At 44.1% G+C, this 12,068-nt stretch overlaps 1 protein-coding gene across 10 annotated transcripts in view; it reads left to right on the top strand.

Annotated features, from left to right (window-relative positions):
• Positions 1-12,068, top strand: part of chl1b (cell adhesion molecule L1-like b) — a 70,871-nt gene that overhangs the window by 44,581 nt on the left and 14,222 nt on the right. For 8 of the 10 annotated variants that reach the window (XM_075460244.1, XM_075460238.1, XM_075460239.1 and 5 more), the window contains 13 exons: positions 294-317; positions 405-516; positions 849-1,030; positions 1,935-2,066; positions 6,754-6,894; positions 8,375-8,486; positions 8,770-8,936; positions 9,016-9,181; positions 9,302-9,426; positions 9,722-9,823; positions 10,077-10,274; positions 10,504-10,574; positions 11,295-11,517. In XM_075460244.1, the coding sequence (XP_075316359.1) occupies positions 294-317; positions 405-516; positions 849-1,030; positions 1,935-2,066; positions 6,754-6,894; positions 8,375-8,486; positions 8,770-8,936; positions 9,016-9,181; positions 9,302-9,426; positions 9,722-9,823; positions 10,077-10,274; positions 10,504-10,574; positions 11,295-11,517 (1,755 nt within the window). The remainder of the gene's footprint in view (positions 1-293; positions 318-404; positions 517-848; positions 1,031-1,934; positions 2,067-6,753; positions 6,895-8,374; positions 8,487-8,769; positions 8,937-9,015; positions 9,182-9,301; positions 9,427-9,721; positions 9,824-10,076; positions 10,275-10,503; positions 10,575-11,294; positions 11,518-12,068) is intronic. The other 2 variants (XM_075460246.1, XM_075460245.1) reach the window with 1 other exon arrangement.

The raw sequence follows: 12,068 nt of genomic DNA, 5'->3' as shown, positions 1-12,068 counted from the left end.
CGAGTCAGCTTCTTTTGTCTTCACCTGAGTTCCGTTTGCCTTTGGAACCAGCATGATGCCCACTTTGATTGGTTTTCAGAGCGCCGATCACTCTGAGCACGGTCACTTATGCTCACCTTCAAAAGCGACGCTTCGGAAGCCATCTCAGTGTCGTGCCGTCTTATTTATGTGCATCTTTTTTTCGGTTTCTTGTTGATTTTGGTCTTGGTGTTTTTCATCTCGCATCCTCGTTGTCAACGTGTTAATTTTTTTTTTTCCTTTTTTGCCGTGTGTGTCATCCACCATCATGTCAGGAGATAGAGACAGTCCTGAAAGTGGTAAGCGTGCCATTTGAAGAGTGAATTTCACCGGCTGTGTTCGGATCTCTGTTGCTCTCTGTCTAATTCTCTGCAATTCTGTCTCAGCTAATGCAATTCTGGAGAGGAAAGCCTCTCTTATGACGCCCCCTGGTGCCAGATCCGAGATACAGCTGGTCAAAGGAGAGGACTTGAAACTGGAGTGCATTGCACAGGGAATGTGAGTGAATACACATCAGTCCCTTCGTCCACCGACACATTTCATTTCGTGTGATTTGAACACAAATGCAATCTGTTGGTTTCCTTAGCTAGGAAATTGTTTTTGAATTGGCTCTATATGAATGAATTGGATTATTTTATAAATAATTATGATTACAATGAATTGAATTACAATTGGCTTGAATTGGACTTTATTATTTAAGTGCCTTGAGATGACATTTGTTGTATTTGGCTCTATAAAAATAAAAATTAATTGAATTGAATTGAACTGAAATCTGGTTTTGGATGTTTGTATTTAGCTTTAGGACTGAACCTTTGTCCCATATTTTTCAGACCTACTCCCGAGGTGGAGTGGGTGAAGATAGGTCACCAACTTCCCGAAAAAGCAACGAAGGAGAATCACGGGAAGCTGCTCCACATACCGGGCGCAGAACAGGGGGACAGCGGGAAGTACATGTGCAAAGCAAGAAACCCACTCGGAGAAGACGTCCATTACTTCACAGTGACAGTCGAAGGTAACAGTTGGAAAGAGAGGTGTAAAGCCTGCAGGGGTGTTATCATATGAAACTTAATTGAGGTTATTGAATAATTGAAGCATATACTGATCTCTGCTATAAGAACAATAAGTTTGATGACACAGCATTGAGTGTTCCATTAAAAGGTGGTTCAGGGCTCTAAGATCTTTGACTCATAAAGCAATATGAAATGATCCCCACACTGGTAGAAGTTTGGATCAAACCAAGTTACTTTGGGAAAAGTAGAGAAGAATTATGATGGTCACGATGGGCCGTGTGACTGGTGAATTAGTTTATTGTATATTAAACGGAATGAATGCACCTCTTCTCCATTATCTTTAGATGAATCTGACTTTTTGGATGATGATCAGTTTGACAGGAAAGATTAAAAAAAACAAAGCTTTTCTCTCATTTTTGCTTTTTTATGAAATATCGGACAACTTCACGTGATTGAGCTTCACGTGAAACCAGACTCAGAAGTTTCTCTCTCTGACACGTGTCAAAAAGCTGAAGTTACAATATTACCTTCTGGAAAGTAGCGAAGCAGAAATATGAAGTACTTCATTGAATATACTTACTTTAGTACAGTAAAGTGTAGTACAGTGAAGTGTAGCTGAATCTGTGGATAAATGAGAAAGAAGCTGCACATGTAAAGCCGTTTACAAAGCAACACTTGTTGTGGCACACTTCAGAAGTATTTCCTGTATTGTGCTGACAGATACTCTGCTGAGAAGTGTCCCTCTGTGGGTGCATGTCTGCACGTCACGGACAGTAAACGCAGCGTTCGTTTGTACTGAATAATTCCCATTCAATAACTGGGGTTGTATGGTCCCCCTGAAAAGGTTTAATGTCTCCTTTATGCTGACGCCCATCTGATAACACCCTGCTGACTGTGTGTTCCCAGAGCCTCCAGAGTGGGTGTCGCAGCCGGAGAGTCAGCTCAGTATGATCGGCTCCGATGTGCTCGTCAAGTGCTCTGCCAGCGGGACCCCACAGCCGACCACGACGTGGAGGGTAAACGGCGTTCCTCTGCAGGGTCAGTCCCACCTCACTGCCTCATTTTGAATTAAGGAAAAAAAATAGAAAAATCAAAAGTGGAAGGGAAAGTATTTAGTAGAAGATGAAGGTCACATACTCTCTAAACAGACTTCCATCTATTTCGAAACATCTGAGATATAGTGAGTGAACACGGTCAGGGGAGACTATCCAGGTCATCGCATTGCCGATCTCTGCCTCAGAGTTTACACTTTGATCCCTGTCTTTAATGGACAGTGTTAAATCCACTGCACATTATGATACATAGCCAATGAAAATACTGATTTTAAAAGGTTCATAGTGTCTTTGTGTGTTGGATGTGTTGGCATTGAAAAATGTTGTTGAAGATTCTCAGTCATCCAGGTCATGGTAATCATAAGAGCTTGAATAAGGGCAAATGGACTTCTTTTTGGACCTTGAAGACATTTCACCTCTCATCTGAAAGGCTCTTCAGTTCTGAACCAGATGGAGGGGAGGATTAGCTGATATGTAGAGCAGGTGGTTACTGTCACATTCAGGACTCGGCAGACTGCATCGCATGGAAAAAGGACGGTAATGTACACATTCTGGACAGATGGTTCAAGAGAAGAATCAAGGAAGCCATCTATAGCTGCATTTGGACAGAGCCGTTCTAAGAACGGTCCTCCTCGAATTTCGTTCTGATAACTGTCCTTCCCCAGCGGAACTGTTTCAGTCTGCATACGCACATGAGTCGGGACTGATGCGGCGCAGCCGTCTGCGACAGTGACGTGTTACTTTAGCGCCACATTCAACAACAAAACAAAACAAAACCAGCGAAAAGTAAGGAGAGAAGAAAAAAACACCACAAAGAAGCTAATATGGAGAGCGGGGAGGCCACCGTGTTCATGGTCTGCATGATGGTGATATTAATCATGGACGATCACATCGGGTGTCTAACATCGAGGCTGGAAGAGCTCACAGAGAGAGTCAGGATCGAGCGCAGGCCATACTTCTTCGTTTCATGAAGGAAGGAGAGCAGAGCGCCGCAGACAAAGGAGACCACGTGTAAGTTTAACTTATTAAACACGCGCCGGTTGTGTCCGTGTCGTATGAGGAAACATTTCAGCCGTGACAGCATGACAAGGGGCGGAGCTACCAGCCACCAAACACCTCCGTCAGATGTGTTCCTATAGAACCCAGAACAGACCCAGCTGAGGAGAAGGAGCTAAAATGGTTATAGGAACTGAGGGCGATGGTCCCGAGTTCCTGTATGTGCGAATGCGGGAAAAAACGGCCCCGTTCCTTAAAAGGTTACAGGAACTGCCAAAGGTTCCTACAGTGTGAATGCGGATGTTGTTAAGCTGGAAAAAACATCTTTGAACAGAGAGGTGGTCTCGGGTATCACCTTCACAGCACCTGCAGTGCAGCACATGCAGTCTCTCCTCCCCAGGCAGTTTCACAATCATTCACACCTTCGATCCTGTGACCAAAATCCACCCTTTCAGGCAGGTAGCCAATTCAGAGGTGATAATGGCTCTAACGACATGCACATTGGTCAGGGGGGTTCAGTGACACGTGTGACTGTAACCATCTAGTTCACAACGGAAGAAGCCTTTCCGCTGAGAGGTGACACATCTTCAAGATCCAAATAAGTCCAGATGCCCTTATTCAAGGTCTCGTGATGGCCCCTTGAAAATCTTTCTTCGCCATGAAATTATGAAAGGAAAAGTATTCTCTCCAAACTTGAGTGAAGCAGCCTCAAGTGTCTGTTTCTCCAGTGTGCATCCAGGTCCACTAACCTCGTATCTGAAAGGCTCAGTGTGGCTCTGAAAGGATGGCGAGCTAAATCTGATACATTTCTGATCTGAATTCTCCCGTTGATGTTAAAGCAGGTCGGAAACCACACCAACAAAAATCCAGGGGAGTTAGAGGTTGTTTTATTAGCTGTGGCTAAGACAACATATTACACTTTGAAGCAGAACTGAAATTGCTGAAATTGCATTGTGGGTGATACAGATTGCGGGTCTCCACAAGAAAAATGCTTTGTTTTAGGTTTTTTCAACTTTCCTCCAGGTCAGTCAGACGTACGTTATGTTCACTGTGATTTGGAGGATAGAAAGCAGTTTACATATGCAGCAAACTCTGATTTAGACTTTTTAATGCATTAGCCAAATTCAGACCACTTGGAAATGATTGCAAGCCATAAAGTTTATTTATATTTCATTGAATGGTCAGCGGAGTTTCAGAGACACGAATGCACACAAAAAACAGACCAGGAATACCCACTTAAGGAAAGAAAAAAAAAAAGGTGGGGTGCAAAGTGTGTGACAACAATAACGTTATGTACATACAAGGAGCGCAGGGTGAGCCGTCATTAAAGGTCGCCCGGCAGCCGAGGCTTACAAAGGATGTAAAGTGCGGCCGTTTGTCGTACTCCCACTCGTTCTGAGTCTGCTGTTTCCACACACCATAACTTCAGCTTCTAACTTCAGTGTCACTACGCTCAAACTTCAGGATCAGCCTTTAAAGTCCAATCTCTGGTCCATTTTTACTCCTCATAACCAAATGTTAAACATATTTGCCCGCTGCATATTTAAGACCAAATAAAAAAATAAAAAAAAAACATCAACTCAAATTTCATTTCAGTACAATTACTCCTAAAATACACCACATATGAAGTCAACACACCCCTAAATGTGTTTGGAGGTATTATAGTTTGTTAAAGGGATAGTTCGCCTCTTTTGACATGAAGCTGTATGACATCCCATATTAGCAATATTATTTATGAACATTTTCTTACCCCCCACTGTGTACTGTGAGCAGAGTTCCAGCCTCGTTTTAGCGTTGACGAAGGTAGTCCAGCTAGTTGGCTGGGGCTTAAAAAATAAAGCGTCTTGCTTCTCAAAACAATATGCGTTCAAAAGAGTAATACATTTGCATCCCAAAATCGTCCCTCCAGAAAAAGTCAGACCTCACAATCGCTTGGCGCTATTTTCTCTCCCTTCATATCACTGCGTGCAGCCACCTGCTGACAGCCGCACCTGTTACGGTGTTTATTGCTCGGAAGCAGGAGACTGCTCGCTCTGCACTTCGGTCTGCACGGTTTACACAGCCCGTAGTGATACGAAGGTAAAGAGAAAATAGTGCCAAGCGATTGTGAGGTCTGACTTTTACTGGATGAACGATTTTGTGATGCAAATGTATTTCTCTTTTGAACGCATATTGTTTTGAGAAGCAAGATGCTTTATTTTTTAAGCCCCAGCAAACTAGCCGGACTACCTTCATCAACGCCAAAACGAGGCTGGAACTCGGCTCACAGGACGCAGCAGGGGGTAAGTCAATGTTCATAAATGATTTGCTAATATGGGATGTCATACTGCTTCATGTCAAAAGAGGCGAACTATCCCTTTAACTATAATGAATTCGCTAATATCATTTTGGCACAACACAGGCTATATATTTTATTTGGCCATTTTTAGCCAAACTGAACTTCTTCGAAACAAAGATTTAAAGGGAGAGTAGTCCTCACGAGATGCCCCCCTTGTCCCAGCATGCAACCCGGCAACTCTCCAGCATAATTAAAGGGATGGCTCAGAGTCGGCCGTTGTTCATTAAGAGTTTCATGTGTGTGGAGAAGACATTCTAATTTCTCTTCTGGGTTTCAAAGGGAGCCAATAAAGAGAAGCTAAACTTGGAGAAATATCATCTCTCCTGCTAATTCTCCCCCGAACTCTCGCCGCAGCGTTTCGGATCAGCTGGAGGCTTTTTAAATCTAAGTGCATCTAAAGGGAGAACAGTAAGTACCTCTAGTATGGGGCAGAGGGGCTTTAGGCCAGAGGCGGCTCATCCATTTAAGAAGACGAAGCAGTGTTTAATGAACAGAATTCACAAGAGCCAAAGGAAGAGAGACCCATTATGATGTTTGCTTTGTCCAAATGAAAGAGAGTGCAGTATTTCCCTCTTAAAACCAGTGGAGTTGAAAGAAGTATTTCAGAGCAGAAGTTAATCAGTTATCACAGTTGTTAAAATTGGCTTTGTTCTTAGCTCTGTACTTTTCCACAATGCACACAATATATGACCTTAAGTGATCCAAGCATAGTGAGACAAAACAATTAGCCTGGGAAAGCAGGTGCAAGATTCACACACACACATTATTTGGCTGATCCATAGAATATGAGGAAGCATGTCGAACCTACTCATGTCCAATCATACTCGGTCGAGTGTGAGTCCAACCTATGTGAAATAATGAGTCATATAAATACAAAAGATACCCGGAAATCGAGGCTCGGTCTGACGGATTTCCTGCGGGAGTTCTGTTCCACTGAGCCCAGCGCTGATATGCTTCATGTGTGACCACCAATAAACACTTTATTTAACTTGAGATTCCTCCGGCTTGTTCTTGAGCTTCCAATGAAAGAATCGAGCTAACACAGTAAACTGCAGTACTTGCTCAATAGTAATAAATCACATTCTGTTGTTAGAGTTTGTCAGTTTCTTTCTTCAGAAATTTTTTGTCGAAGGGCTTGTTGTTTTAACTGCGTCGTCCACCAGCTGCCGCTGGCTTTGCCATCATCTGAAGGTGAGCGAGCCCCCGGCGGTCAGCGCTGCGTCCGCGAGGAGGGGGCAGACGTCGGACGACACGAGAAAAAATGGAAACTCCCACTTTGAGCCGTTTCTGTTTGAACGGTGATGATCTGAAACATATGTTCTTGTTTTGTCCGTTGCAGAGTCCCCGGCAGCCAACAGGAGGGTGTTTGATGATACCATCATTTTGCAGAATGCCAAAGCGTCTGACAGTGCAGTCTATCAGTGCGAGGCCTCCAACAGACACGGAACCCTTCTGTCCAACGCAAACATCATGATTATGAGTGAGTACGACAAGCTGCTCTTCCTGCGAGCCGCAGCGTCCATCGCTTCCGTCTCCCCGTCCTGTTTTTCATGAACATGCAATCAGACCTTAAAGGGAGTCATTTAGAAACTGCTGAGTGACGTGTGTCAGACCTGGGCTTGAAGGAGGACTCAGATGCAGAGTATCCAATTAGGCAGATTTTATTATATATATATGTCCAACCACCAATACGCAGAGATGAAATAATAAGCTATGAAAATGTTATTCTATATATAATATAAAACTTAATAAATAAGAGGAAAAAACAACCAAACTCACTCTGCTCAGAGGAGGGCAATTAACTATAAACCAAAAATCACTCCCTAAGGAGGAAAAACAACTTAAAAATAGAAACAAAAATAACTAAATGCACTCCTAAAAAACCAGAAGCTCTACAAAATCTTTGAAACGTTATCTATAACAAAAATACCTCCTAAAGGAGGCTATCAAAAATGGCTTTGAAAACTTAAGACTAGTTTACATACAAACAAAAAATCACTCGCAAGGAAGCAAAGATTCGTGGCTTAGTATTCAAACTAGCAGGGCAAGGTTTACTGTGACTGTGGCAGGCTTGTGTGAACGACAAAACGAAGCACTCAGGCACAAGACAAAGGGAGACGCAGACTATAAGACACATGAGGGCAAATGGGAAACAGGTGGACACAATCAGGAATCAGGGAAGACACTCCAACGGGGGACACATGAGGAAGGGCAAGTGACCTGAAACAAGAGGAGAGTTCCTCTTCAAAATAAAACGGGAAATGACAAAACATGGAGACGAGACAAAAACCCAACTTGACCTTACCGTGTGACACGTGTCAAGCCTGAGAGCTGTCGCCGATGCTGGCATGGGCCCATAAAGCAGTGAGGAGCCCGGGGACCGAGAGCTGTACGATTTTATTTAGGTTAGCCGTTTATATGCTAACAAGTTCACCCTACATTCAGTACAGATTTCAGTGCCATAAGACAAACATGTGCTGCCAGGGAAGGGCAGATAAAATTCCAAACAACATAAGGTACCTTTTTGCAGCTCATGTGCAGACGTGGTTCGTTTGCACCCTGTGACACAGGAGTTAATAAAGCTGGACAGTCTCTGAACGCCGGGTCCCTGCTGCTGCCTCAGTAAACAATTAGCAGAGACAGAGCATTTTAAAGCCAGGCTTTGGCGACAACTGATAAGGTGCATGTGCTCGGCTGAATCATTATTCAATCGTTTTCTGCTTTGATTTTATTTTCACATTTCTGAAAACTTGACAGCTTGGTCATTTTTTTAAATGTTTTTTTATTACTGTACACAAAGGAGCCTTCAATTAACACACAGGTAAAGCAGCAATCCTGTCGCTTTAGTCTTAACGCATGATTTCGGTCCTGTTTTATCGGCTTAAAAAGTGTTTTTGACTGGTGGTTCAGCTTCAAGCAGCCTCAGACTGATGAGTGGATTCTGCTGCCCATCTTTGCAGATCTACAACCGATGATTTTGACCAAGGAAGGGGAGGATTACTCTGCAGTGGAGGGGAAAGGAGTGATGATGCACTGCAAGGTCTTCAGCTCTCCTCCTTCAGCAATCACCTGGTAAGTGTACGGTTTCCTCCCGGCTCTGTACACCAGCAGAGAGCAGTAGATCTCAACTGGTCGATGCATATTGTCTCTTTCTGTACAGGGACCTGCCACTTCTTCCAAAGGAGACAAATGAGCACTGTCACTTATCTCCAATCTTCCATTTGGCCCTTTTTTGTTTCATTACTGCCACAGTGTAGTTTTTATTCATTTAAACGGCAGCTGTTTTTATATTTAATGTTGGCAACTCCACTCCGGACCTGAACGGGAGTTTTCCTTTTGTCTGAATGTTTTCCAGGAGCAAAGACGACTCCCCTGAGTCTGTCGAGGGGCCCAGGTTTATGGTCCACGACAACGGCTCGCTGGAGATCTACAGCGTGGAGAAAGGCGACACGGGACAGTACACGTGTTTGGCTAAAAACACAGAGGGATCGTCTGCCATCGACGCCATGCTTTATGTGAAAGGTAAACACTTTTATCATTCATAAATGTTGCAGCAGCTCACAGTGCTTGCAGTGTGATTAACTCGCCCTTCCTGTGGAAGATCCCACTCGAATAGCCGTGGCCCCAGAGGGCCAGCAGATCTTAATAGGTACCACAGCTCAGCTCTCCTGCCTGGCAGAGTACGACAAGTCCTTCAGCAACGACTTTGAGCTCCTGTGGGAAAAAGATGATATGGAGATAGCCCTCAACTTTACAGAGAATTCAAGGTAGGATTCTGAATTTTGGGTGATTTGCTTTTACAGCATTGCGGATTTGTTCCAGCTCGACAGTTGTAGTTCTTCGCAGTTTGGTCAGTCGGTGCGGTTTGTCTGTGTTTCTGTGAACAGATACTTTTTGGATGATGGTGTTCTTCACATTATCAACGTGAGCCACAGAGACCAGGGTGTTTATACATGTGTGGCAAAAACTCCAGTGGACAAAGACACGGCCTCAGCTCTGCTCATGGTCTTGGGTGAGTTCACATTTGAGCACCTTTTTTTTTTTTTTTTTCTCCACGCCAAAGGCTCAGGGATTGGTGGTTCGTGCGCGACACATTCATGAAGGCATCTAAATGTCAGAAAATGCAGACCGGAGCTTTATTTTTGCAGCGGCGTGTCTGACAAGCAGATGTCCCAGATAATGTCGACGCCTCACAATCGAACAGATGCAGCGACGACCAATACGGCGATTCAGCTCGTTCCACATCCTCCGACTCTCGGGATGATTTGATTGAACGTTTTTTCTTGTACTGTTGTGATGATTTTCAGATGTCCCCGATGCACCTCAGAGCTTGGTCCTGTCTGATCGCAAGAGCAAAAGTGTGAAACTGAAATGGATCCCCGGGGACGATCACAACAGCTCCACCACAGGTAAGAAGGAGCGTCCATGTGTGTCAGCACAAGCAGCGCACCCGTGCCGGGAATGGTGTTAAAGTGACGTACACATTTTTGGGCATCATGCTCCATGAATAATAGATTTGTTTGATATCATCTTGTACAATACGAATTCATTATTGATTCATCCAAGCATGAAGTATGATTTGTCTCCCAGAGGAGTGTTCTGCACAGCTTGGGGTTAGATAAGCAGCGAGAGCGCTCTGATCGTCTTTATGCCTGTCAACAGAGTTCATTATCGAGTATGAGGAAAGCAAGTGGGAGCCAGGCAACTGGAAGGAGCTGCTCCGAGTACCCGGGAACCACAACTCGGCCGTCCTCAAGCTCCACGGCCACGTCGACTATCGTTTCCGCGTGTACGGTGTGAACGCCGTAGGGGCAGGGCCTCCCAGCGAGTCCACAGAGAGTTACACAACCCCCTCGAGAGGTCTGAGCTTTACCCCCTTTTCAATGTTTGCTACACTCTTTGATAAGGTCCTCCGGGCCACTTGAGCTGCCAACACCGCTGTTCTGTGAACTTTAAGATACTCAGATCTGCCACATAATTGAATCCACTCTTGTTGAAAATCTCCTCTGGTGTGCGGCTCTTTCACAGGAGATTTCTTTCCACCAACAATGCTGACATAATCTATATTCTTTTTTTTTTTTTTGTGCAGCCCCGGACAAGAACCCTGAAAATATCAAAATCGAAGGTCATTTGCCACATGAAATGAATATCAACTGGGAGGTACGAAGCAGAGTTTGGTGTTTTATTGTAGAATTACTCACTTCCGCGACACTTTTGTCGGTTATGGGATTTCTCTCAGGGAACACAGATGAAGTTTTATCAATGTTTCATTTGCAGTAACCAATAATCTAAGAAATAGAAAGTGGCCCTCTTTTGATATTTCATTCTGCAGCTCAGATCTTTAGAAAAGCCCCTCTCTGGGATCCCACTGAATAGGTTTCTGCTAAAAAGCCGCTCCTTTTCTTTGATTAGAAAGAGAAAGGAAGGCTGTGGAAGGAGAATCTTCTTTTAATGTTCACGGTAATACATTTGCCTTTATTGTAGAAAGATGAATCTCTCCTTCACTTATTATCTGGTCTCCTTGTCATGGTAACGTAGCCTCTGAATCCTGGATTCATGAGCTCTCTTACTGTTAATGATTTGCCTTTGTGGATAATGGTATCTCATTCTTTTTCACACAGTCTGACTTCTGTGAGAAGAAGAATCTTTTCATCTGCTGTGTCTTAGCAAGCCTTGAATCAAATAAAAGCCTTGCTTGGGGACTGGGTCAATTGTTCCATTGTTTTATGTTCCAAGTACAGCTCACTGGGCTTGCTTGTCATTTTAATCCCACAGAGGCAGCTGACACTTAAGTGGTGAAATACAGCAAGCATCTCATGCAACTGTTAAAGTCTCAATGAAACTTTTCACTTTTGCTGTCCCCCTCGTCCCGTTGTTCAGCCCCTGCGGCCCATTGAGCAGAACGGTCCCGGTCTGGAGTATAAGCTGAGTTACAGACGGCAGGATGTGGAGGAGGACTGGAAGGAACACACTGTGAAGAGACACTCGTTTGTGGTCAGGAACACTCCCACCTTTGTGCCCTACGAAATCAAGATCCAAGCCAAGAACCACCAGGGCTGGGGCCCCGAGCCCCCGATAGCGACCGGCTACTCGGGAGAGGACTGTGAGTAGTCATCTGTCTATAACTGGCATTTTATTTTAAAGCTGCATGCTTTTCTGCATGCACTTAATCAAATGGTAGTACTGTAATAAAGTGCTGATCCGCCCCTGCGTTCTCCATATTTTGCTTCAGAGTTTCTTCTACTCTTTTAAAGTGCTTAAAAGCAGCGCTTCTCCAGCCTTCCTGAAGGACTCTCTTATGGACATTGGCTGCTTTTTCTCTCATTTTCATTCCAGTCTTTGTACCTGAGTCACATAACGCTGACCTCTGAATCATACAGGCATAAGCAAGCCACCAAACACGGGGCTTGAACCAGCGTTATGTTAACACATGAGAGATAACTTAGCAGAGAACCAATTAGTATCTTTAGGCACTTTTGTTGCAAGGGCTATGTTAAAATTGGCTTTGTTCTTAGACATTATAAATGCATATTAAATAGTCTCTGTACTTTTCCACGATTCACACGATATATGACCTTAAATGATCCAAGCATTGTGAGACAAAACAATTAGCCTGGGAAAGCAGGTGCAAGAGTCACACACGCACATTGTGTG

Source organism: Odontesthes bonariensis, chromosome 3, assembly GCF_027942865.1.
Source record: "Odontesthes bonariensis isolate fOdoBon6 chromosome 3, fOdoBon6.hap1, whole genome shotgun sequence".
Classification (NCBI taxonomy): Eukaryota; Metazoa; Chordata; class Actinopteri; order Atheriniformes; family Atherinopsidae; genus Odontesthes; species Odontesthes bonariensis.
Note: the sequence above shows the minus strand (reverse complement) of the source record. Positions and strands in the feature narration are given on the sequence as shown.